This window comes from Fundulus heteroclitus, chromosome 7 (genome assembly GCF_011125445.2).
Source record: "Fundulus heteroclitus isolate FHET01 chromosome 7, MU-UCD_Fhet_4.1, whole genome shotgun sequence".
NCBI lineage: Eukaryota > Metazoa > Chordata > Actinopteri > Cyprinodontiformes > Fundulidae > Fundulus > Fundulus heteroclitus.
The window spans coordinates 43,402,579-43,429,188 of NC_046367.1; the positions used below are offsets into that span (position 1 = coordinate 43,402,579).

General features: G+C 42.9%; 1 protein-coding gene across 2 annotated transcripts in view; it reads right to left on the reverse strand.

Moving 5' to 3' along the window:
- The window catches only part of LOC118563783 (tensin-2-like), a 77,396-nt gene extending 51,437 nt beyond the window's left edge, over positions 1-25,959 (reverse strand). The window contains exon 1 of one of the 2 annotated variants that reach the window (XM_036139706.1): positions 2,923-3,166. In XM_036139706.1, coding sequence (XP_035995599.1) covers positions 2,923-2,937 — 15 coding nt within the window. In that variant the 5' untranslated portion in view covers positions 2,938-3,166. Of the gene's footprint in view, positions 1-2,922; positions 3,167-25,681 lie in introns of those variants that run through there. The other variant, XM_036139703.1, reaches the window with a different exon arrangement.
- Between the last annotated feature and the right edge of the window lie 651 nt (positions 25,960-26,610).

Here is a 26,610-nt window from a genome sequence, read left to right on the forward strand (position 1 = left end):
GTCTTCAACGGATGGAGAGGAACAAGATTAGGAGGGAGGAAGGACAGACGTGGGCGGGGAGGGTTGGGTCGGGCAGAGCCGTCTAATATGGAGCAAGGCACTTAAAGTGATGGGGAAAGGTGGGGGGGGGGGGGGTCTGCAGTTTAATAAAGACAAGATGGGGGGGGGGGGGGGGGATGCAGGGAGGCAGAGGAGCATTTTACTTAAAAGCCATAAATACGTCTGATGAACCGGGAGCGGCTCTGGGCTTCAGAGGAGAAAAAGGAGGCGAGTTGGGTCCAAATGTGAGTAAAACCAGACATGAATGGAGGCGGTCTGAGCCGGATCAGAGATAAGAGAGTAACAGACGTCCCAAATAACACAGAACCTCTCCGGGTCACTTCTCATTAGCCCAATCCAGGACCGATTGGCTAATGTTTTGATGCGTTTCAGGAAATTAACTCAAACATGTTTGAAAGAACAACGCAGAGATGTAATCTGGCTCCCATTTCAGGCGGATCAAAGCGAGCTGGTTTTACTGAAGTCTGACAGAACCGACCCTCCAGCGCATCCTGAGTCGGTAGAACCTCAGTAGAACCTCCAGTGGCTGCAGGTCCAGCTGGAGGTCTCATCAGGTTTAGATCTACAGACTGAAGGTCAAACTCAGTCAGATAGGATGGTGAACATCTGGAGACATCAGAGTTTAAGTCTTGCTACAGATTTCCAGTTCAGTATAGGTCTGGACTTTGACTAGGCCATTCTAACACAGCTCTAATCTCAACCATCCCATAATATTTGTGGCTGCATGTTCAGGGTGGTTGTCCTGCTGAAAGGTGAACCTCCACCCTAGCTTCAGGTCTTCTACAGCCTCTAACAGCTTTACCTCCAGGATTCTCCTGGACTTATCTCCATCCATCTTCCCACCAACTCCAACCAGGTTCCATGAATCTGTTGAAGAAAAGTCTCCCACAGCATGATGCTGCCACCACCATGCCTCACTAAGGGGATGGTGCATGCAGGGAATTGGGCAAAGTCGGTTTTACACCACACAAAGTGTTTTTCATGAAGGCTCTGATCAGAACATCTTCTTCAATGTGGCAGGTGGTAAACTGGACTTCTTCTGGCTTTCTTGTTATCAGTTTTCCATAAAAGATCAGATGCGTGGAGTGTAGAAATAATATTTTTCCTGTTGATAGATGGTCCCACCTGAGGTGTGGATTTCCGCAGCTCTTTCAGAGCCACCATGGTCTTCCTGGCTGCGTCTCTGGTAAGTCTCCAGGTGGTCCATTTTCTCTCCAGGTCCAGATGATGGACTGATCAGAGCTCTGGGAGATGTTCAAACCCTGCACTGCAAAAACGGAACTAAAAATAAGTAAAATGTTCTTAAAATGAGTGTATTTGTCCTTGATTTGAGCAGGTAAATAAACTGATTTGCCAATGGAGTTAGATTTTTGCACTTAAAATAGGAACAATTCATCTCCATGATCTTATTTCAAATGCAGTCTAATTATCTTATTTTATGGGTGAAAATACTCATTCTATTGGCAGATAATCTTATTTACCTGCTCAAATCAAGGACAAATACACTAACTTTAAGAACATTTTAGTTATTTATAGATCCGTTTTTGCAGTGTGGGATGTTGTTGTAGAACCTGGCCCTGCTTTAAACTGGACCAAAACCTCCTCCCTGACACATCTGCTGGGTTCCTTGGTCTCCATTATGCTGATTGCTTTCCAACGTTCTCTAAATAATCTCAGGCCAGAAACAGAACAGCTAGACTACGGACTAAATTACGGATTTTATTTCACTAAATGTACAACACACTTTTCAGATTTCTATTTGTAAGAATTGTTATAAATTTTGTATCCTTTTCCTTCTACCTCACAATTATCCACTTTGTGTTGCTTTGCCACGTTAAATACCAACAAAACATTTAAAGGTTTATGGCCCAAAGATGAAGAAAGGAGGAAAAGATCGGGGCGGGGGAAAACATTTCTACCAGGACAGTAGATCTGCAATATTTACTGATCCAATGCTGGCAGAGACAAAGAGGCGTCTCTGTTGTGTTCCTGCCTTTAATAAAGCAACAGTGGGTGTGTCTCAGTCGGGTCACACCAGGTTTGCTGTGTGTTCAGCGACATTAGACCAGAGGTCATAACGATTTGGGTCATTGTTCCCTGGAGATCAGGAGGGTAGAGGCCAGTCATGCTTTCAGTGACGGAGCAAACAGGAACATTTGTCTGCAGGTGGTTAGAAATCCTGCCCAACCGGAGGGGGGCAATGGCTCAGCTGCTCCATTTTTAAACACATCGGCCATAATAGGCGAAATAAAACCCAATAAATCATCAGAATCAGCACCAGTCATCAGTCCCGTCTCTCCTGCCATCAATCCAAAGTTGTTTTTCATTCTGTGAACTGGAGAAGTTTGTTTTTTCTTTCAACAGCAGATGAAAAAAAAATGTTCCATGGTTTCTGCATTCATCCCAATATCCTGTTTGTTCTGTGATCCTCGGGGAACCCAGTGAGATGTTTACACCATCACTTTGTGTGTAAAACCGCTGATCCCAGAACTTTAAAACGTTGTGAACGACGTCTACAGAAAGCTGTCGCCAACATAACCACTTCTTTTTTATTTCAACCCCCGTCACACATTATGAGGCAAACCGAGAGGAAAACAATCTCAGTCGCTAAAATGACACAATCCAACATCCATACGGGGGCCAACCTGGAGCTGATTGAGCCTCAGACCATAAGGGAACCATCCAGAGATGAACTCTTCACTCTTTTAAAACGCTAAGAAGTGAGTTAGGAAGGATAAGTAATAGTTTCACAAATCTGCTGAGCTCAAAACAGGCAAAAGCATCACGTTTGATGTTGTTGGGTTGGGTTTGACCCAGCAGAGAGGTTCACAGCCTCTGAGTGACGTGTTGAAGCAGACTCACCAGCCAGCGGGACATCGCTGAGGCTCCTCTGAAGACCCCCGGCAGCAGTTCTTCCCTTTCACAGACCCAAAGCTGCTTTAGAGAACAGGTCTCCTCCAGACCCTGGAAGCGTTGGGACGTACTGACCAAAGAGAGCCCAGCAGTCTGGCTCTTATCCTGACACACTTCCTGAGCTGCATTGTTAGCCAGCCGAGGAGGAAACACGTGAACGCCGTGGAAAGCCGGTGTCAAAAGATCACCGCATGGAAAGTGGGAACTACCAGGGTCTGATTGTTTTCTCAGCGCTTCTGGGTTATTTCACTCCATCACGCTGCTGCTTTTATAAAACCTGTAAAAACCAATAACGTCCAGCCGCTCATGATGACCTGGTTGGACGGCAGCAGGTCAAACATCATCAGTTGTTAAAAAGAGAACGAAAGCTTCAACAGCGGACAAAGTCGACTATGAAACCAGAGAATGAGACGGCTTTCTGAGTGGATATGAATCTCTGAAGATTCATCAGATGGAGAATCGTCTCAAAGATAGCGGTTGAAAATTTCCGACCACTCAAGGTGCCTTAAACCAGAGCCACATTCTCCAAAAAACAAAAAAACATTAAAAACTAAGTGAAAAGCAGGTGGTAAACTAGTGTCGAAGCTTTTTTAACCAGTGTTAGTTATAAACATTATAGGCTTCCAGCCAACTAAATGTGTTTGACTTCACCTGTCAGTGGTCATAATGTTTTGGCTAAATGGTGCACCCAACAGGAAGAGAGTCAATTAGCAATTAGCAATTAGCAGCACCTGTTGTGTTTTCTCAACTAATTGAAGTCTGGATGATTGTTGTGGAAACAGGCCAACGTAGTTTAGAACAACTTTCGTCCTAAAACAAATTATTTTTAACGACATTTTCTTTGTGGCAACTTTTCCAACAGAACAATGACAGAAACAAACTTTTACTCTGTCATCAAACCATCAAGCATCTAGATTTAGTTTATTTTATGCAAATAAACTAATAACCTAAAGTCTCTGCCTGGTTGTTCCAGACAGATGAAGCAACATGCGGCACAGGGAGGTCAGGAGGTCGAAGGCATCCTCTCTGAGTCAAGGGCTGTTGGACACAGCCTTAATGGAAACCATGTCAGACCTGACTGATCCACTGCCACCCATGCATGAGTGTGTGGGGGGGGGTTAAAAAGGCGAGCATGCAGACGTCGAGCTGCAAGGATTGCACGGGACATTAACATCCCCACAGTTTGCTTTTTTTACTCCCAATGTGATTTTTACAAGGTTTTTAAAACACAAAGGAGATGTTTACTTTGCTGCTGGAGAAAAACGGTACAAGTTGGCCATGTTTTCTTCACATAAGGGGGGGAGGTGGGATACAACCGCGCTGTTTATACAGCGCCTTTCTAGTCATACCGACCGCTCAAAGCGCCTTACACCAGAGCCACATTCTCCAAGTCACACCAGCGGCACACATCTGAAGGTAAATTGGGGTTAAGCACAGTCTGACGTGTTAAATATACCCTAATCACTGAGATGATAAAAAGCAGACAGACATGAAAACTAATGAGGATTTTAAACAAGAAGAAAAAAAAACAGGCTATAGATGAGTTTCTGCCCATGCATGTGAAACGGATCCTAACCGTCTCTGTACTGTAAACAACTGAAACCATATAGGTCTCATTCCTCAGAAAGCCTGCAGAAAGCCCCTCTGACAGATCAAAGTCAGCATTGTGTGCACAGGCTTTACACGGAGGCCGGGGGGGTGCAAACCTGTGAGTGAGATCTTTGACTGCTCCTCACCCCAGCGTGTGTCCCAGACCAAGCAGAGGTTTGGGTTGGGGTCAGATCGGATCTCCCGCTTGTCCTCAAACACGTGACCATCTGCACAAAGATCACCAAAACTTTAACGCAGGTCATCTTGATTTTACAGAACCAGAAGGATTTGAGCTCCTACTGCCCCCTGCTGGTCATTTCACCACAACCAGTAAACGTCTGAGTGTTTTAACTCGCAGGTGAAAATCCAGATTTACTGCAAATGTTATAAATGTGGGAGATTTTGTGGTTAAAATTTAAAACGGCTGTTCACATTGTGACCACAGCTGCTGTTATCAAGTCTGATAAGTGGACTAAATTAGTCCTGAAGTCTGTGAATCACACGCATAAAATGATTACATCTAAAGCTGCGCTCCCACTGGTTCTCACAGCTCAGGGCTAATTTATCACAGAGAACCACACGATAAGATCCAAACCCTACAGTCCCATGAAAAACTGCAGATTTAAGAAAGGAGATATCAACCAGGAGTTGTTCAAACGTCATTAGATGGATTAACATCTGTGTGAAAGTAGGAATTCTGGCCGAGAAATCCAGTACACTGCAAAAACGGAACTAAAAATAAGTAAAATGTTCTTAAAATGAGTGTATTTGTCCTTGATTTGAACAGGTACATAAGATGATTTGCCAATGGAATAAGATTTGTGCACTTAAAATAGGAACAATCCATCTCTGTCATCTTATTTCAAGTGCAGGATGTCTAATTATCTTATTTTAGGGGTCAAAATACTCATTCCACTGGCAGATAATCTTATTTACCTGCTCAAATCAAGGACAAATACACTAACTTTAAGAAAATTTTACTTATTTTTAGATCCGTTTTTGCAGTGTAGACCGAAGTGGAAAAGATTTAGTACAGATGCCAATCTTCCCTGAACCTTCCAATTTCTGAATGAAGGTGTCACCACAATGCCAGGTAGAAAGTCAACAGCAATGATCTTAGCGAAGCAACTGCTGCTGCCCATCAACCTGGGAAGGGTTCAACAATCATCTCCAAACCATCTGAAGTCCATCATCCTGCAGAGAGGAAGATTATTCCCAGGAGGAGAACATCTCAGCAGCTGTCAACCTTCTCAGGACGTCCAGCAGGTTCAGTCCAAGCTCGGAGCAGGAAGCTCAGGGAAAAGACCAGAAACCCAGGAGCTCCGTCTGTCCAACACCTGAAGCCTGGTCCAAACTTGGTCATCAACAGAATCGTGATCCCAAACCTGCCAGCTGATCTGCAGCAGAACGGCTGAAAAACAAAGCCAGCTGCAATGGCCTAGTCAAAGTCCACATCACAACCTGACTGAACCACCTGACGGACCTTCACAGAGCTGGAGAGAAAGTGAGGTCTGCAAAAATTCATGAACTGCAGTAACTTTGGAAGAAAGTTGGCCAAGATTTCTCCTAAACAACATACAGAAAACAACCACTGAGCGTTACTACTGCTGAAGGAGGTTCTCCAGATGCTGAAGGAGGTTCTCCAGATGCTGAAGGAGGTTCTCCAACATAAAGTTCCTGGGTATTCACATCTCCTCCGATCTCTCCTGGACTTAGAACACCTCCCACCTGGTGAAGAAGGCCCTACAATGGCTCTTCTTTCTCAGAAAAGTGAAATGGACTGGACTTTCTACTCTGCTGTTAAACTTTTATGGAGCTACGATGGAAAGCATTGTGTGCCTCAGCATGACAGTGAAGTATGGGAGCTGCACGGTACAGGAGAGGAAGGATTTAGCACGGGTGGTGAGGACAGCACAGGGGATTGTGGGATACCGTCTACAAGATATAGACACGGTTTATTGCTGTATAAATCCAGAAACGGGCCAGACGTATTGCCACTGATCCCACCGACCCTCCTAACAACTAACTGACTTAAATGTTTGTCTGATACATTCATGTAACTCCATAGTATTTGACATCGTCTGTCTTTTTTGACTGAAACGTTTAATTCTTATCAGACGCGGAGGACTATTTGCCCTCTTTAGCTTCTCAGGAGGTGTCGGTGCATTCAACTTAACCATTAGGTCTTGGTTTGTGTCTGTGGCTCGTGTGTGAATTCTGAGCCGGTGTCTCACCAAACATGTCATTATAGTTTCATGATGACAATAAAGACTCGTGATTCTTGATGGATCATAGCTACATTTGATGATGACAGATGAACTCTGATATAATTTCCATCTCTTCTAGAATCCTAAATGATCAGGGGAAAAAGTCTGGAGATAAATAACTTTTCTTAATCTCTACTTTTCCCACACATGAAGTCTGCACATGAACCCAGGGAGCTGCTTTGAGCAGAACTTTCACTGCAGCGCTCCGTCTCAGCGTTGCTTTTATTTACCATCTGGTTCCTGTTGAAAACAGAGATGAATATTAAGATCGTGGAGACCTGAGCGCAGTTAATGATTGGTTTCCTTCAGGTGTAGCGATGGATAAACATGTGCATGTTGTCTGTCTGTGTGTGGCGGTGCTGAGGAAACCCGCCCGCCTGCCTCAGAAAAGATAAACCCACCAAACACTAGAGCCGCATTTCTTCCCAGCAGCCACCGTAGCCCATGGCGATGGCCGGCAGCTATGCACATGTAAATCACGCTCGACTGGCCGCGAGACTGTGTGTGTGTGTGTGTGTGTGTGTGTGTGTGTGTGTGTGTGTGTGTGTATGTGTGTGTGTGTGTCCGTGGCATGGCTTCACGTTTCACCCGGATGTTCCAGCTGCCGCTGGCCTTTTGTCCGCTCTAATTGAATTAACTCATCCGGACCTTGTTGCGCCGCCGCCGTGCAGAAGCTGTTTAAGGCGTTTCAATCAATCACTGAGACCGAAGGAAAAAGGCTCTGTGTGCAGACATTTCACACTCCAACTAATACATTTCAAGGCTATTTATTTCATAGTATTCACGCCCTTACAGAGTTCTTCTGCTTCGGCTTTGGTCCGACTTCATCACTTCGGAACAGATCATCAGACAATAATTTATTAAGGGAAGAAATGCTTTAAAAAGTAATTAGGCTACTCTCGAAATCTCACTTGTCAGCAGCAGATGCCATCAAGTGTTTCTGATAATTGGTGATGAGTCTTTAACATCAGTGTACAGGAACTTTGACCTTCTCTTTGCAGAACTGGATGCATTCAGACAAATTGGGGGTTTTTACAGCAGGAACGACCTGTAAAACATCACGCAACAGCATCCCAATTAGATTCAACACTGCAAAAATGGAACTAGAAATAAGTCAAATCTTCTTAAAATTAGTGTATTTGCCCCAGATTTGAGCAGGTAAATAAGATGATTTGCCAATGAAATAAGATTTTTGCACTTAAAATAGGAACAACTCATCTCAATCATCTTATTTTAAGTGCAGGATGTCTAATTATCTTATTTTAGGGATCAAAATACTAATTTAATTGGCAGATAATCTTATTTACCTGCTCAAATCAAGGATAAATACACTAACTTTAAGGACATTTTAGTTGTTTTTAGGACCGTTTTTGCAGTGAAGCCCAGACTTTGACTAGGCCACTCCAACACCTTCACTTTTTGGCTTTAATGGGTTTTAAGGCCATTATGAAGTGGATATCCTGATTCTTTGGATCTTTGCCTTGCAGCAGAACCCAACTGAGACCTCGGACCTTCTCCTTCTGCCCAGCCTCTCTTTCTTATTAACTTTAACCAAGACAGGGAGACCTGCAGAGCTTAAGATGTCGTTCTGGGCTCCTCTGGGACCTCCTGGATGAATCGCTAAAGAGCTCCTGGAGAAACTTCAGCAACAATCTAGTCTGCATGTGGATCTGAACCAAGAACCGGGACCAATTACGTTTATGATTTAACTGGGTGGAGGTGGTGGGGGCGACAGGTTGGCTTTGATACCTTATTTCCATTATTAGATGAAGTGATGATCTAAAAACTGCTTTGTGCATCTCTTCAGGTTCTTTCCATCCAATAATGACATGAAATGTTATAAATGTGATTTAGAAAAGCTAAATCAGAAGACATTTTCAAAGGGGGCAATAATTGCGTAATAAAATATGAAGACGTGTTTTTTTTTTCCTTGGACGTCACAGTTTTTAGTCCCGTCTTTACTTAGCTGGAACATGTGATGCATTGCTGCACATCTGGCCTAGTGAATGAAATCAGATCTACCGAAGCCGTTTCCAAGGTTCCACAGTTACTAATTTTTCCCCAAAACAAATAACCACTGCTGTGCTTCCATGTGACAAAGATAAAATAGCAATGTCCCCATCTGCTGGTTGAAAAGTACAGGATCAATAAAATCCACCTTAAAGCCTCTTTGAAACGCTGATAAAGCCGCCTGTGGTTGTCTGGGCTGCTGTCTGAAAGCAGGAATGTTTTCCCGGGTTTCAGTCTGACCGGGGACCGAGTAGCAGAGTCCCACCCAGACACCAAACAAACAGCCTCACGTGTTTTTTTTTCTTTTTCCTCCAGCAGATCAAAGGAGTTCAAACGTGGGGCCGGCCTCTGACAGCAGGAGCCATAAAGAGGTGACATGTGGACTTCCAGACCTGACCGGACTTGTGTTGAAGCAAAGGCTGCTGGGAGAACAGAGCTGGAGTTCACAGAGAGATAAAGAAAATGTGGTCATTTTCTGTGCATCCGTCCATCAGGAGTCAGAAAATACCTCAAAGTTCGGCTCAGGCTGAAGACGTGGATCCTCAGACTGATGCTCGTTGACTGGATATTTAACCTGAGATTTATCTGGACTCTTCTGGTCTTTGCATGCAGAAGTATTTTCCTCTCACCGTGCTATAACCCAGAGCTGCTCGCTCTTTAGACAGCGGCATTACTTTGCACATAGCACCATAAAAAAATAAGTACACCCCTGGATCCAGCAACTTTTACAACAAACTTTAGCAGCGATTCTGATCCAGTTCTCTCTCCACCGCTGACTCAGCTCATTGAGGTTCGTAGACGTTTACTTCCTCTCTGAAGGTCCGATCAAAGCATTTCTATCAGGTTGAGCCCTGAACTTTGACTAGGCCATTACAACAACTTCTTTTTTACCAGCTCTGTTGTAGATCAGGTGCTTTGTTTGGGATCGTGGTTCTGCTGAGGACCCAGTATGGACCAAGCTGTAGCTGTTGGACCAATGGACTCACATGACTCTAGAAAACAAGCCAGAATCATCAGCCCTCCACTACTGTGTTTAGCAGTTAGTGTGAGGTGTTTGTGTCGATATGTTGAGTTTGCTTTTCCCCAAACAAGGAGCTTTAGATCATGACATAAAGTAGGACTAGGCTATAAATCGATTAATTCAAATACATCTTTTTTTTAAATTTTTGGAAAATCTGGATTTTATTGTGTAAATGCACTCAATGGGCTTCCATGAAGAGAATAGCAGTAATACTGAATATATGGTTAGGAAAATGTTTTGTCAATAATGTTGTAAAGAGGAAACTTTTTTTTAAACCATAGGACACTTTAATTTACTCATTTACTTATTTTTTTTTAAGTTAGTTGGAAGTGAAGTGAAGCCTGTCCTTGAAGCTCATTGTGTAAAACCACTAGCAAATAATTTATTTTTGTGAAATGAAAAGGAGGAGATTAATCGGATTTTGGTATAGTAAAAATCAACCCTAACATCAAGTCCTGCTGCCATCTTGTTTTAAGAAAGAAAAGGTTTTCTCCTTCAACCATTCCAAGCAGCCATGCTAGGTCAAGGTCATGACCTTTAACCTTAAACCTGCTAGCTGATGCCTGTAGAGTCAGATGGAGCTCTTGTGTTTTTGGTCATTTCTCTAAGGATTGATAGTCTGACGTTGAGCTGAAATGGCTAAAATGTGGAGATGTTCTCATGATAATCCCCCATCATGCCTCAGGGCAGCAGATGCTCACACCGGACACTAATGACATTTCGCCCAAAACAGCAGGAGGAGAGGAAAGACGAAAATATGCAAATATCACTACTGATTTTGTCTTTGCAATATTTTCTTTCCATCAATGTTTTTACTTACATTTTAAACGCCATGTAACCAAGAAACAAGAACCATAAGCTCCCTCTAAGATACACGTCTGCATACTTTTTTAATGCAGGAGAGACTCTGTACATAAACTCCATTCTCAGCTGAACTTCTGATCTGGAAACAGTATTTTTCGTACCATATGCCACACCGAATTATAAGTAAATATTCTTCCCCAGTGTGTAATATCACTCCGCCCCTCCATGTACACGCAGGAGAGTCTCTTTCGGGAGGACATAGTAATTGGACTACACTGCCCTGTTTCTAACATATAGCCAAAATAAACTTCAATGTTATATTGAATTAACTTACTAGGTTTATTGTTGGTAGTGTGTACTCTGGGCGTGGGCTGCCTTACATGAATGCACTACTAGTTTAGACATTACAGTCAGGCAGTTTGGTAGACAGCTCAGGGGTTCTGTTACGGGGCCCATCATAGACATTATATAGCACCTATGATTTTTCACTTCTCTGAGATACTGAAAGTAACAGGTTTCTGATGAATTCCCAACATGCCTTTCACAAGATGGTGGGTTCCATAGACATTATATATATATATATATATATATATATATATATATATATATATATATATATATATATATATATATATATATATTATTTGTCGCTTATCTTCCCCCTCTCTGTCCCCCTAGTCTATCAGCATACTTTAGATAAAAGGACCGCTAGTGCCATAAAAAAAAAAAAAAGATATAATTTTAGCTGTTTTGTTTTAAATGGTGTGTCTTTACACAACCGTTGAATCTCGTACATAGATCTCAGGGAATGTGGAGAGCTTCTACTTTAAACTGTTTATGGTTTTCTTTGCAGTTTCTGTTTAATTGGTTGGTTTATTAAATGATTTAAATTATAACACTGATAGTTTGCTGCCATCATCACAGTTTGTGATGCAGTAAATGGGAAAGGTTTTTATGGGAGGGCCTGTCAGACCCCTTAGACACGGGGCCCACCAGCAGGTTAAGTAGGCGCTGTCTATGGGTCCGATCAGGTAGTGACACGGTGTACCGTAATGCTCCGAATATCCAGTGAGCAGAGCGGCTTCGTTGATATCCAAAGTCGTACTTACACATTTTGACAGATTTTGGAGCGCATAGTACCACATAAAATCAGTCAGTAAGCACAACAAGTACAGAAATCATCCATAAGGGACACCATACATTTTTGAGAAAATTTAAGGATTTTAAATGCACCTTATAATCCGGAAAATACGGTAGGATTTTCTAAAACGGTGCAGGCTCATTCTTAAAAGTCGTCATGCACACACAGCTGTGCACCCAGGAGCAAAACAGTCAACCTCCCTGCTCTCATGGAGACGCTCACATTCCTGATGATCAGTTAACCTGATGAGCTGCAACATTTCTCATCTTAAACCCAAGAAGCACCAAGGATGCAGTCATTCCTAGCATACGGAGGTTTCTGGAGAAGCCAAAACTCCTATTAGTCAAGCTTTATCTTGGATTTAATACAAAAAAAAAAGTTCAAAATGCTCTTTATTTCCTGATTAAAACTATTTGGAGATCTCTTTTTATAGAGCTGCCCTCACACTCAGCCACTCAATTACTCCATAAAAAACAGCAACGGGCCAAGCACCAACCTCAGTGTCTAATTTTAAGACTGCACATGTGCTTAAAGGCTCGGCTGGGTCGCAGATTAGCGGCAGTAAAACACAATTGCACCGAATGACAAAGATCTCAGGAATGTGCAGGAAAAGTGAAAACGCGGGAGAAAGGCATGTGTAACAGTGATGGCGCGTGACAAGCCGCTCTGAGATAATGCGGCTATTAAAGCAACTCGCTCTGCTCATTCCAACACCTTGGCTAAATATACGACTGCTGGGTCCGCCGTTTTTTATCCGACACGCGAGATCAGACCATCGGCAAAGCTTCCTGCAGCATCAGACACCGTTTACAATCCAAATTAAAGTTATTCATGCTTAGAAATATGAAAATGAGTCATTAGGAGAGCAAAAGAACTGTTTACAGCAAAGATCGAGCTGCGGTTGCTGAATGCTTTCTCAGGTTCTGGCTCTGAAGTGGAACCGTACTGTACTTGGTTATGAAACGATGAGTGAATCAGGCCATCTCATGTCAACAACTGCAATATTACTCGCATACCCAAACAGCCTCCAGCGAGAGCCGATACTCACACAATAGAGCGACACGGAGCCATTCAGGCTATTTTCAGAGTCGTGCCAGCTGCCAAGGCTGAAAGGCATGCAGGAGGCAGCGGATCATGTTCTCAGGCTACTCTGATGTGCAATGAAGTTTGATTAAAGTTAAAAAAAACGAAGACGTTTAGCTCATCCGATATGAAAAATCACGACAGAGCCACAATCACAATCCACCGTGTTCTGCACTTTCTAACTTTCAATCATTACCCGTTTTAAGCTGCATTATGCTCGTTAATATTTTAATGTGCAATGAGGAGTTCCTACAGGTGTGTTACAGTAATGTTTAATATCAACTCACCATAAGAAAACAGATGGAAATGAGTCTAAAATGAGACCAATTCACATATAAATGTTCATCAATGGGTGACATCCAGATTAGATTACATTAAATTAAACCAAAAGGACCTTAAGCTGTCAGACAATCATCCAAAATGGTTGCTAACCTTTGGAGTGTGGCCTTTTTTTGTCTCACATCAGAAAAAACCCAACAGAAAACCTGAAAACCTGCTCTGTATTAAAAATCCATAATGATCCAAGCAGTTAGAGTTGATGCTTCATAGGTTGGTGATTTTCAGCAATTTCCCTCTGGGATTATTAAAGTATTTCTGATTCTGATTAACCAAATTTACTTAAAGGTACAAATAAGATTGATTGATTGATTGATTGATTGATTGATTGATTGATTGATTGATGTCCCGGCATGCTAAAACATTTGGTTATTTTCAACAGAACCAGCGCTTGCCCATGAAACCCGTTTCAAGTCTCTATGTTATCCGAAATGTCCAGCGATTGAAAACCCAATGTTGGTTTGGAACAAAAATCAAAGTAGAGAAAAGCTACACTGTGTCACCTCAACAAGAAATCATTGAAAGTACTGAGAAGATGAGAAGATGACGTCATTTTTTAAGAGTCATCTTACTTTTGTGGTTCTAGATTAATTCTGTTTAGCTGTACAGAACGTAAAAAATGGCTCTTAGGATTGTAAAGGTTTCTGACCGTTGGTCTATGAGGTTCAAGGAAAAATGGTGATCACCTCATTAATCAAAAATAACCGTGACCTTTGACCACAATCTTTCAAGAACATTTCAAATGAACACGTAAAAAATGAGTGCGGTGGGACAGCAAAGCTGCAAGAAGTAGAGGAAAGTGGATGAGTTCATAAATCTGATGACAACCGTCCAGAACAAAGATGAGAAGATGGGCCAAGAAGTGAGTTCAGGCAGGGCGGAGTGGATGGAGAGAAGCATCAGGGATGATCTGCAAGAGAAGGAGAGCTGAGTCCTGGAGGGTCTGCAGACAGAGGAACTACCTGAAGAACAGGAGGCAGAGCTGGAGATGTTCAGATGTTCAGAGTAAGCAACATGGACAGGGAGAGGAAAGAGCCAGAATCTGAGGGACAGCTCGGGTTGAGACTAATTCAGGGAGGTAAGGATGAGATAGTCGGAGGGATGGATGCCAGACAGATGATGCTGCACCAGATAGTCTGTCTACTGGAGGAGGGAAGGTAGGAACAGGATGAGATGGAGTCAGAGGATCTGCTGTGGAGGCCCCTGAAGGGAGGCGTTAAGAATTTATGGATCCAAAACTTTAGATTTTCTGACACAACTTTGATTCGCAGCAAAGTGTCGATCGACAACATCATGAATTTATGAGCAACATTAAACCCCCCAGGAACATTACGGAGCCGCTAACGAATGAAAAACAGATGCAGCAGAATTATGTACAGATTCCAATCATCTGAGACCCGTTTTTTTTTTTCAGCCGCAGCGCGCGCGCGGGGGTCACGGCAAGCCAAGCTAACCATGTGCATGATGGGAGTTTAAGACACGTGCAGCACATGTCGCATTGTGTCCAGGAGCATGATGTAATTAAAGACGCACAGGGTGGGGTCGGGGATCAGGAGGGGGGTAAATGCGTCGCCTTTTCTCTGGTTATATTCATCTGGAGTTTCTGCGGAGCGCTGAAGGCGACTCCGTCACGCTGGACACGTGTTATCCTGCACCTTCAGCCCCTTCATGGACCCATTTCCTTATGTCCCTCACAGTCCACCCAAAGAGCCACATTCCTGCGGGAATACCTCCGAGATTCCTCGGCATCGGAATGTGTCGGTGTGCAAACCCGTCCTCTGGGGGAACAACGGCGAGGGCGAAGCAGCAACAGCGATCTGCCCCGGCTTGTTACAAGGCTCGGCGCTAAAGACAGGAAAAAATAAATCCCGGGGTCTTTTCTCCTGCGTGCATTCAGGGTAAACGCGGCATGTCAGCGGGGAGATTTATTACGTCCCCGAAAAAAAAAAAAAAAAGCTTCTCCCGATGATGAAAACATGATTGGGCAACGTGGGAGCCCGGCCCTAACTTCTGCTCCACCGTGACAGCAATTACCCTCACAGCCCCGTGGCGTCCGGCTTTTTCTCAAAAAGTCCTCCAGGAAGAAGAAAAACGGGAGCCAGGGGGGGAAAAAAAAACAACAAAAGGATGTTTTCGGGGGGAAAAAGGGATGAAATCTGGGAGAGCTGAGCTGCCTGTCCATCACTCGGAAGTGCTCTGAAAGGCTACAAAAGCCCCCAGAGAGAGTCTTTAGCGGGGGCTTTTCAACGTTGCCAAGAGCAAATGCTTCATCGCCCTGCCAAGTATCAGAGAGAAGACAAGAAAATCCCTCCCACACATGGAGAAAAATCAACAAAACTGAGGAATAAAGGCCACTTTCAGAGGAGCACAAAGCCATGGAAGCCGGGCTGGTGAAGGGCCAAACAGCGCATTATGTAGAAGTGATGCTACAAGGTCCCAGGCTGATGGAAACTTCTGATTTACATTTTAAAAAGCAGCCATAACTGTGACTGAAGGGAAAATACAGTCACCCCGTGCCTTAATCCATCATCCCGGCCCTCATCCTGTCCGTGGTGCTCGGCCAACTGAATTAGAGTCACTTTCAGCAGCTCAATGAAGCTCTTTTCTCTCCCTTTATCTTCTTATTCCAGCGGCTTTGTGCACGATGTTATGCATCAACGATTCAGCAAAAGAAATATCCGTTCATCGGATTCTCAGAGCTGATGAACGCCAAAGCAGAGCTGGACCCTGAAAGCAAATACAAACCCTTCAAGTCAACGCTTTGCTGCTGGCCAGAGATTAACAAATTCATCACGTCTAAAACGACGAGCGGCTTCCCAGCCTGAGCTGCCGTTTGGGGCCTTTACTTCGCAGAGAAAACAGTTCGGACCTTAAAAAGGTCCCAACTCTGTCAAAAAAAGGAAATATTTTAAAAGTAAAATGTTTAAAAAGTTTAAAAAAAAAAATCACATTTTTACATAAACCTCTGGCGTTCTGTTAGCTGTGATATCATCCAGGAGAGAAAGATCATCCACTATTACCATCTAACATAGAAAGTACTCCTGGGTCAATGTGAGCTTCTGAGCTTTCTGTGTCTCTGCTCTGTCTTCTCTAAGCCCCAGTGGGTGGAGGCAGATGAGCGTTCACACTGAGCCTGGTTCTGGTTCTGCTGGAGGTTCTCCTCCCTGTTAAAAGGGAGTTTTCCTCTCCACTGTCGCTTCATGCATGCTCAGTATGAGGGATTGCTGCAAAGCCATCAACAATGCAGACGACTGTCCACTGTGGCTCTACGCTCTTTCAGGAGGAGTGAATGCTGCTTGGAGAGACTTGATGCAACCTGCTGGGTTTCCTTAGAGAGGAAACTTTCTCACCAACCTGGAGGATCTGATGGAACTGTGAATTGCCGTTATATAATTTATTTTTTTTATGAATTCAGCTTGTTCCTTTATTGAATCTCAAATACAAATACAGGCAACAACAACCACAACAACAGCAAAAAATAAAGAAAAACATTTGACTAAACCTAAAAAAACAATAAGTATTCCTGTTTTTAAAAAAAGCCAAATATCTTGGCTTTTTTTATATATATAATTTTTACTCCTGCAATTTGTTTGCTTTGGTCTGAACCAGTTGATGAGTTTGTTACGGCCTAGTCAAAGTCTGGACTTAAATCTGACTGCTCAACAATAAACTGGCTGCTCATCATAAAAAAAATTTGAAAGTTTTAGGAATACTGTGACTCCTTGGATAAATAAACTTATTTGCTTTTCACATCTGGAAATCACATACAAAATACACCAAAATAAAACTATCAAATGCAAATACAATATTACACAAAGTAAAGGATTCACTAGATAAGAAAGCATTACATATTTTATATAATGGTTCCATATCTGACCTATAATGTAGAAGTTTGGGGAAATGCATGTAAAACACATATTCAATTAACTTTCATTTTACAAAAAAGAGAATAATAACTGGAAAACCCTATAGAGAGGCAACAAATCCACTATTTCTTCATTTAAAATTGTTGAAATATAATGAATTAGTAGACTGTAGTATTTTACAATGTTTAAAGCATATAAAAACATATTAATAGTAAATAAAGAGGGCAGATAACATAAGATTATTCCTCTTTCTGCTCCCTTTCATTTAGAACTTTATAGTGTTTGTTTTTATGTTTGCTTGTTTTGTTTGAACACAATGAATAGAATAAAAAATTTAAATAAATAAAAAACATAAACATCTAGAAATAAGTACAATTTTCTTGAAATGAGTGTATTTCTCCTTGATTTAAGCAGGTAAATAAGATTATCTGCCAATGGAAGGAGTATTTTTACCCCTAAAATAAGATAATTAGATATAATGCACTTGAAATAAGTTGATGGAGATAAGTTCTTCCAATTTTAAGTGCAAAAGTCTTATTCCATTGGCAGATTATCTTATACTTTTATCTTATTTTTAGTTCTGTTTTTGCAGTGTAAACGTTTTACGCCTCAGCAACCAGTAAAAACTTTGACTCTGAAACGTTTCTGGAGGTTTCCATGCAGGCGACGTGTCTCTCCATCACCTTCCACCCTGCAGCTCTCAAACACAACCGCACCAATGTCCACAGGAGGGGAAATTCCTGCGTGCGCGGCCATTAAAAGGGAAGCTGACAGAGGTTAAACGTGGTGAGGCAACACACGGCCCACCTCTCCACAGGCGGACACACAGAGGCGGCGTTGTTCTGCGGCCCGTGTGCGGGTCAGCGCCGGCAGCTCGGAGGCAAACGATAGGCCTTCCCCAGGGCCGCTGCACAGAGGACGCACTGTGTCCCAGCTGTTAAAGCATCCGCTGGAATGCAGCGCCCAGTCCGCGGCACGCCTTTATCAAAAATCTTCAAGTCCAGGGACCCCCCCGCCCTCCCCGGCGCTCCAGACCTGACTGCCGTCTCACACTTTGGTGAGAGTTCAGCAGCGACAGAAGCCTCGGTCAAAGCCGCGTGAATGGAGAGGAGAGGAGAGCGAGCCGCATTACTGGGGTCAGGGTCCGAATTAGGGCTGGACGATATGCAAAAAAAGCATATTGATAAATTAGAAATCATATTGATCGATATCGATAATTATCTAAGAAATTAAATATATGCATTTTAAATGCTGCCCTGGCCATTTTTGCTGTTGCTTGCTTACCTATTTTTAAATAAATGGATTCAAACACAACCCTTTTTTCAACCAATTTTTTACGAAATCTGTAAGTGTTAAAAATGAGAAAAAGAACACGTTGCTCTCTCAACTCTCTGAAGGCTGATGGAGTTTCCTGGGTTTGTGATTGGTTAGGAGGATACAATGACTGTAGAATTAACCTACACGATAGGCTAAAAAGCACTGTTTTTTTATTGAACTTTTTATTGACACCTGTTTTTTTATATTGAACCATACGTCTATCGATCGATATATATCGTTATTGAATTATTGTCCAGCCCTAGTCCGAATACCCCGGTTCCTGACTGGAACCCATGAACACGTTTACCTGAAGGACGAAATGTTTAAAAGTGTGGAAAACGTCATTGTTTCAGCTTTTTCTGGCTGTTCTGCAGAGTTATTCCAGTTTTATCCACCCCTGGGTGCATCATTTAGGCTTTTAGTAATACCCCTCCTTTGTCTTCAGCTCATCTGAGGTTGGGTTGCGGAGGTAACGGATCCAGGAGAGGATCCAGAGAGCAGGAAGGAACCGCTACACAAGTTCTAGATCTGCTCTATGGTCTTCTCCCAGTAACACCTACAGAGAGCTTCCCAGAAGCTTTCCTGTTCACCTTCTCAGCTCATTCCCCACATTGAGGAGGAGCAACATCTTGTTTTTTTCCACCATGATCCAGACCTCAGAACCAGAGGTGACTTGTCCACATCCCAGTTGGACGGTTGTTTTCCGTCCTTGGAACCACAGCCTCAGATGTTGAGCAGATTCTCACCCCGGGCATTTAATGCTCAGTTGGAACCGCTCCACTTCCTGCAGAAGCTCGTTGCTCTTAGACTACTGCACGTCTTGAAGCTCTATTCTGATCTTTTTTGTGTGATCGTTCCCATTACTTTTAAAATGCTGCCCCTTTTTGACCTCTGTGTGACCACTGAGCTATATTATACACTGGAGTGCTAATCACCGTCTGTTTGAACGAGTCGCTTTGAAGCCACCAGCCGCCATATTGGTACTCCCTATTTCCCCCCAGTAACTAGGGAATATGTGCGCTACAGCATCGAATAACGAAGATTTTCTCATGTTCAGGGGGAGCTTAAAACTTTTAAAATGTCAAATGCCATATAGTTTTATGTTATGTTCTAAAAATATCAAGTACTGAGAAAGTCATGTGCTGAAATATTTTGCATTTTATTCATTTAAATATATATGTTTAACATTTATAAATATATAAATAACAATATACAAAAACATATATTTACATATGTGTATACATATATATATACATAAATACATACTTATATATACATATATATATTTAATATGAATAACATGTAAAATATTTCAGCACATAATTTCCTAGTACTTGATAGTGTTAGTACATCCACTGACTGTAGAATTACCTGTGAAACGTTTTCACACAGCCAGAAAACTGCTTGTTGTTGCAACCAAATCCTATGGGATTCTGTGAGAGTAGTGAGGAGCAAGATGGCGGCCAGTGACTTCAGTTTTTCGGCAAAATCAGCACTCCAGTGTATTATATAGCTCAGTGTGTGTGACCCGTTTGCTGCTCCAAACTGACCTGCAGGCCCAAAAGAACAACAGCAATGACGGCGGCACGCGTCAGGCCAGGAAACATGGAAAAAACAGCTTTTAAGCGGAAACCATTTATTGTGTCAGCGAGGCTTCAGGGGGAAAGCACAACAATAAAAAGGAGAGTGAAACTCTGTTTTCTGGCATTTCACGGATCTCTAGCAGCCATTTAGCTCAGAGGTCTGTCTGGATGTGGGAACGCAGAATAGAAGGGAAGGGACGTCAACAACGTCACGGAACGAGTTCATTCAGAGCTTCAGGACGTCGTTTAATAGTCTGGACTCCTACAGCCGGACACTTGTTGCAGTCTGTAGCAGAGCTTTGCAACGAGGCAGATTTCTGCAGACTGGGTGCAAAGTCCTGCGTGTTCAGGATTGTACACATTTTCCCAGACAAGCCTTCCAACTTGACTTTAACAGAGGGTTAGCTGCAGACATTGATGAGGTACCGTACATCTTGCCAACCTCTATAACTTCCAGCCAATACCGGCACCAAGCTGTGACTAGACGCCGGCCCAAATTTCCATGTCGGCACATCCCTAGTTAACCGTACACAGCATCCATGCAGCGCTGCCTACAAGAGAGCGGAGGATGTGAAAGCAGAGAGAATGATAAAGAGACAGAAAATAAAGAGAAGAAGCCAGAGGATTTTATCTTCTAGCAGAGACACAGATTTTACACGCAGCACAAAACTCAGTTATGTGCAAATCCAGCATTCCTCAGAGAAGCTGCATTTAGGAGCTGTACGCTGGTTTTGGTTTCTGCACAAGTGAAATTAACCTGCAAGTTTTTTTAGTTGCCTGATCTGTAAGAAGTCCAAAGCAGAAAGAAATCTGATCAGAGTCCGCCTCTCCGCCATGTCCCCAGCTCGTCTCATCCTTACCATCATATTTACACCCAGAGGAGGAGCAGCACAGGTATTACTGAGGATTTCACAAACTTCACTGTAACTGCACATCACTTTCTGATGAGTTTGTATTAAAACAGGCTTTAGTGGAGATTGTGATCCTAGTTTTAGTAACTCTGCGTGCTGGTAGATACCGTCATGGATCAGAACCACAGTTATTTACAGCAGATCACAGAAAATAAACAGAAACCATGTGGAAGCAGGCAGGAATTTATACACGGTGGGCATAAAGACTCAAGTGACAGATGACTGACTTTCACAGCCAAAATATAAAAAACTCTGACACAAAACAACCAAAACTGCAGCAGAAGAAAACATCTATTAGAAAACAGATAGATGAGGAAATCAGCTCTGATGGTGTGATTTTAATTTACTGTTATATTCCGGCCTTGGTGGCTCAAAAACACCTTATTTATAACAACTTAAATATGCATTTTATATGTTCTGCATGTTTAATAAAGGCGTCATAAAAATGACAGCCTTTTTTATGTTAATTCTGACTTTTCTGCTGCTGAAATAAAATATATTAAGCAGGAGGTGTTTTAATCATCACATTTTAAAGAATTTAACCAGATATTAGAATATGGAGTAAAGTATCAACAACAAACTCCAAAACCGGCAGAGGTTATTCTGCCAACACCCACTTTTAGACAAATAAATCAATAAAAACCAGAATAATTCTCAGCAGACTTGAGAGAAACTTGTGGATTTAAAGCAGCAGCTCCTCTGATCGACTGCTGGGTTTTATTCAGCTGCTCAACATCTGACACCAGGATTTCTATCTGCTATTTTCAGCCGGGAGCGGCCCGCTAACGTTTAATACGGAGGAGGCCTGCCTGACAGGAAGGAGGAGGAAACGGTAAACAATATGTCAGTGTGAGCATCTATCAACAGCCCAGGAACTGACTTTCTGTTGGGTCCACAGTAAAGCAGAGGGAAACAGCTTTTACCTCCATTTTAATATGGAACCACTACAAACCCAGTTTGACCTAAATAACCTTAAACCTGCTGCAGTTTACATTCACCAGGACCGAGTTCTGCTTCAACACTTCAGCGCCACTTAAAGTCCAGCTCTGCCGGCATTCGCTCCTCCCTGCGTGGCGTCAGGACTGCTGCAGGCCTCAGTGCCAGCTGTTAGTCTGTGCCACCAGACACCTCAGGCAGGGACAAAGGCACGCCGGCTCCCTAAGAGCCTCCCTGACCAATGCAATAGTCAACAAAAACACTGTGCATTGCTGTAAACATCAGACTGTGTCCATCTGCAAAATGCACCGTGTTATATTTGCAATATTGAAACATGGGTGTTACTAAACGAGAGGAAAAGCTGAATGCTAAATAAGTAAGAGCAATTTCTCCTGATCAGCATTTAAATCCAATTATATATGCCCCTGGTTCAGGTCTTTCAGTTTCATTCCCACTTTTCTTCTGATCTGACGTCATATTGAACGGTGGAGGAAGCTACAGATTAGGGTGATGGGAAAGAGGCGTTCCGACCTGAAGGACTTGGAGACAAATCATCAAAATACCAAAAGAAACACGCAAAAAGTTGCCGAGCAATCAGAAGAAGAGGTTTGGTTGATCTAATAGTAATAGTAATCGATCTAATAATAGTAATTGATCTAACGCCAACAAGGATTTTTCCAGTGATTGGATAGAAATGATCTGAGGTTTTCTTTTTTACAAAATTGCTAGTAATGTTTTTTTCTAAAACTCATATTTCATTTTAATTGATTTATCTTCTTTGGAGAGATGGAATAGAATAAAACTTAATTCATCATCAGGTGTTAAAGTTGCTCAACATTTAAAAATCCCTCAAAAGTTTGAGGATTGAGATTTTGGGTCAAAACCGATTAAACTTTTCACAATTTAATCCCAGATCAGTCTGAAGCATGATGCTGCCACCACCACGTTTCATCGTGGGTACGACGTCTTTTGGATGTTAAGTGACGTTTATGTAGCCAAACAAACCTCATTATGGAACTGTAGGCCAAAGATTCAGGTTTGGTGTCATCAGACCAAACAAGGTTTGGGGAGATTTCATCCTTGTCCAAATATTTTATTTGGAAGTAAAAAGGTTATCCTCTGTTACGTCTCTGCAAACTCATCATCATTCATCTAAAGTAGGGGTCACCAACATGGGGCCCGCGGGCACCAAGAAGCCCCCCCACCCCCCACCAGGACCACATGTGGGGCCCACAAGCCTTTTCTAAATACAGCACAATCCACCAGAGAGCTGCACCTAAAACTTTATTTTAGTCTGTCACGCTTCTTGTTTAATCATACTTGTATTTATATAGATTTAAATAAGTGACAATATCTATACCAAAGCATGAAAAATATGTTTATTTTACATAAAGTTAGGGTGAACTCTGACTCTCCTAGTTCAAAGGTCAGTACCGGTAGCCCTTCGTGTGACAAAACAACAATGACGTAGCTCTCAGTTTCAAAAAGGTTGGTGACCGCTGCTCTAAAGGCTAAAAATAAGCAGAACTTTGCAGAAAACTGCAGACCGGATTAGAGAGTTTGAGCAGAACTATTTTTAAACATGACTGTACTGCAGTTGAACCCTCAGGAGGAAATCGAGACCCGCCTGTGCAGAGAAAAATGAGACTTTCAGCTGCTTCCTTTCACCGCTGCCATGTTTTACATCACCACTGCACAGCTCCCTGATATACAGTAATATGGGGACATTTTTAGGGTGCATCAGGATAACAATGCCAGTCAGAACCAGAGCAGAAATTACAACCTCAAAGCTGAACATTGTTGGAAATTTCGTTTTTAATAACAATAATAGTAAGTTTTATTGTCATTGCAACATTTACATTCCAATGAAATGTGTCCTCTGCATCTAACCCACCTACGCCACCCCACTCGTTTGTAAGATTCTGTAATCTATACAAAAACATAAAAAATCCTGTCTTCAGCAACTATTAGTGAGTAAATTAAAGTAAAACTTTTACTTTAACGCCTTTTAAGAGACATATTGTTAAAAGACAAAGAGCTTAACAATGAGCCAATAACAACCAAAGAGCCAACAATGCATTAAAAACGATAAATCAATCAAAAGCAGACAGAGAGATAAGTTCTGCGTCTCCAATGACAGAGCGATCTAGACCCGGGTCAGGGACTGAAAACGCACCGTCTCCTTTCATGTTCAGCTCACCATCAGCCGGCCCCGATCCCTGGACCCCAGGGACCCGCCAGGGACATATGGACGCAGAGGCCCACCAAGAAAACCTGCCGCCTGTCCATGAGGAGCTCTCGGAGTTGGTAAAAATCTTAAAATCGCTCCCTAAAATAAACCTGAAGCCGGCGTGTCTGCATGAAGTTGGAGTTGTGAAATAAAAATCTGAGGATTTTATCTGAAGCATATCTAATGTGACGTACACATGCATGCAAATTATTATTATTACCTTATTTACAATCCATGGGAGATAAAAATTCTTATTGGGATAATGTGTGCATAGTGCTTTGCATTAATCCAGTAGTTACTGGCTGTGGTGTTCTTGCCTTCTCAAACACTTTTTTAAAACACAGACATTTTAATCAAAGTTAACGTTTTTAAAGATGAGCTCATCTTCCTCACTCTGTAGCTTCTATTCATGGTGTTTTTGTATAAATCTGTGGTTGTTCATATAGCCGGATCTTATTTGTCACGCAAACATGCACATATTTCTGTTTCCACATTAAACATGGAAATGCTTAAAATCAAAAAAAGACCAAAACAAGAATTTCAGCAAGAAGAAACAAGCTGAAACACAGCAGCGCTGGGCTAGAACAGCATTCCCACCAAATATAATGAGACACCAGATTCTTTTAGGGATTTTGAGGCTCCGATGAGACCCGATGGTTTGGTTCAGGGCAGATCTGAACTGTGGAAACATCGATGGGCAAAAAAAAAAGCAAACAGATACAGGAAAGCAGCTGTCCATGGAAAAAAAAAGATAATTTAACCGAGTCTGAACTAAATTTGGCTTCACTTACTTTCATTCTACAGTTTGTTTGTTGAAACTTACTGCAGATTAAAGGGGAAAAGGTGTGATTGGGTCGTTATGAATCCTCTTCATCACCCGTCCCTGTAAAACTTTCATCACAGCCACAGTGATGTAAGCGGAGATCAAGCTGAAGCCACATCACAGGGAACATCAAAGCACCGCCGTCTTTACGTAGGACGGAAGGTGCTGATAGCAGCCAGACCTCAGAGGAGCAAAACATGTGGAGGATCCCAGATTTACGCTGATGGGAGGACAAAAACAGCCCTGTTCTCCATGTTTGTCTGCTTTTACACCACCAGTCGGCTGGGATCAGCTGAGCACCAAACTCCAGCACAGGTGGACCTCATGATCTGCCTCAGAGGCTGAGGAACATGAAGGAGGTGGGATGCTTTTAGCTGCCCCCCAGGCCTTCGTTAAGGTGAACGGTTCACCTGGTTCCCCAACAGAACCAGACCCAGAGACATGGACGCAGTCTGGATCACAGGTGAGTAACTCCTGTCCTTAGGGACCAGAGTTCTGCATGTTTTAGATGTTCCCCTGCTGGAGCAGAACATGCTGACAGTCTGAGGAGATCTTTCAGCTATTTGAGGTCAGGTGGTGTTGAAGCATGGTGGACCTAAAGGCTCACGGCTCTGTCTCCTTTAAAGGGCCAGGTACCGGAAACGCTGAACTTTAAAAGAGCTTCAGAGGAAACTACTGATGGAAAACACCTTAACAGACAATAAGACAGTCTGGCAGCTTGGGAGGAAACGAGTTTTCCCAGAAACTTTTGCGCAGAACCGAGATCAATCGACCATCTTTCTCTGCTCACCTCTTTCTTCTCCTCATCCTCATGCCGGTAAAGGGGCATTTGCAGAAAGTCCTCTTCGCAGCAGATGAAGCTCACCGTGCATCCCATCCGAGCACAGTTCCACAGACCCATCCACCAGGGCTCACTCCCAGCTCCCTGCTGCTGCAGCTCCGGGCGCAGGAATCAGGACTTCATTCCGGGTCAACCCTCCGCGTCTCTGCAGAACCTCCCCGGCATCCCTGCGCTCTTTAACCCAATCGCTCCTGCTGGGACGTTTCTTCTCCGGCCGCTGGGGAGAAGATCCGGCAGGTAGTCTGCTGTCTGACGCTTCAACCAACACTCACCTTTACGCCTCCCCTGGCATGCTGCGCTCTGATTGGCTCCCCGTGCCGCCAGTCAGAGGTGAAGCGCACATGTTGGAGACGCTGTGACTACATGTCGGCTCAGAAAGCTCCAGGTTTTTTTTGTCTGCCAGCTGTAAAAGAAAACTATTGTTTGTTTTCTCCTGTTTTTAATTTCAAATGCATCTGTTTGGACTCCTGGACGTTCAGTCCGAACATTTGGACTCCAGACGAAAACGGAACCGCTGAAGTTCAACTGCGTTTCACGCAGCAATGCCGCCTCCTGCTGTCTATTTTGAAGCAGAGCAAGAGAATACACCAGGGCTGTCCAATGTGCGGTCCGCGGGCCCTTTCCGGTCCCTGGACTCATTTTGTGTGGCCCCCAGCTGCAATCAAAGATGGAGGCTGGGGGCCGTAATCAAAATGATTATGGACAATTTCAAATCTTCTTGTAATGTAAAATATTAGGAACAACACAAAATATTTATATTTTAATAAACACGTTTTACATTTTCTTTAATTACATAGTAAATACAACCACATGTATCTAATGACTTTGGAAAAATGTCTTCTAGTCCAATAAGACTTGATTTCAGCTGCAACACTCAG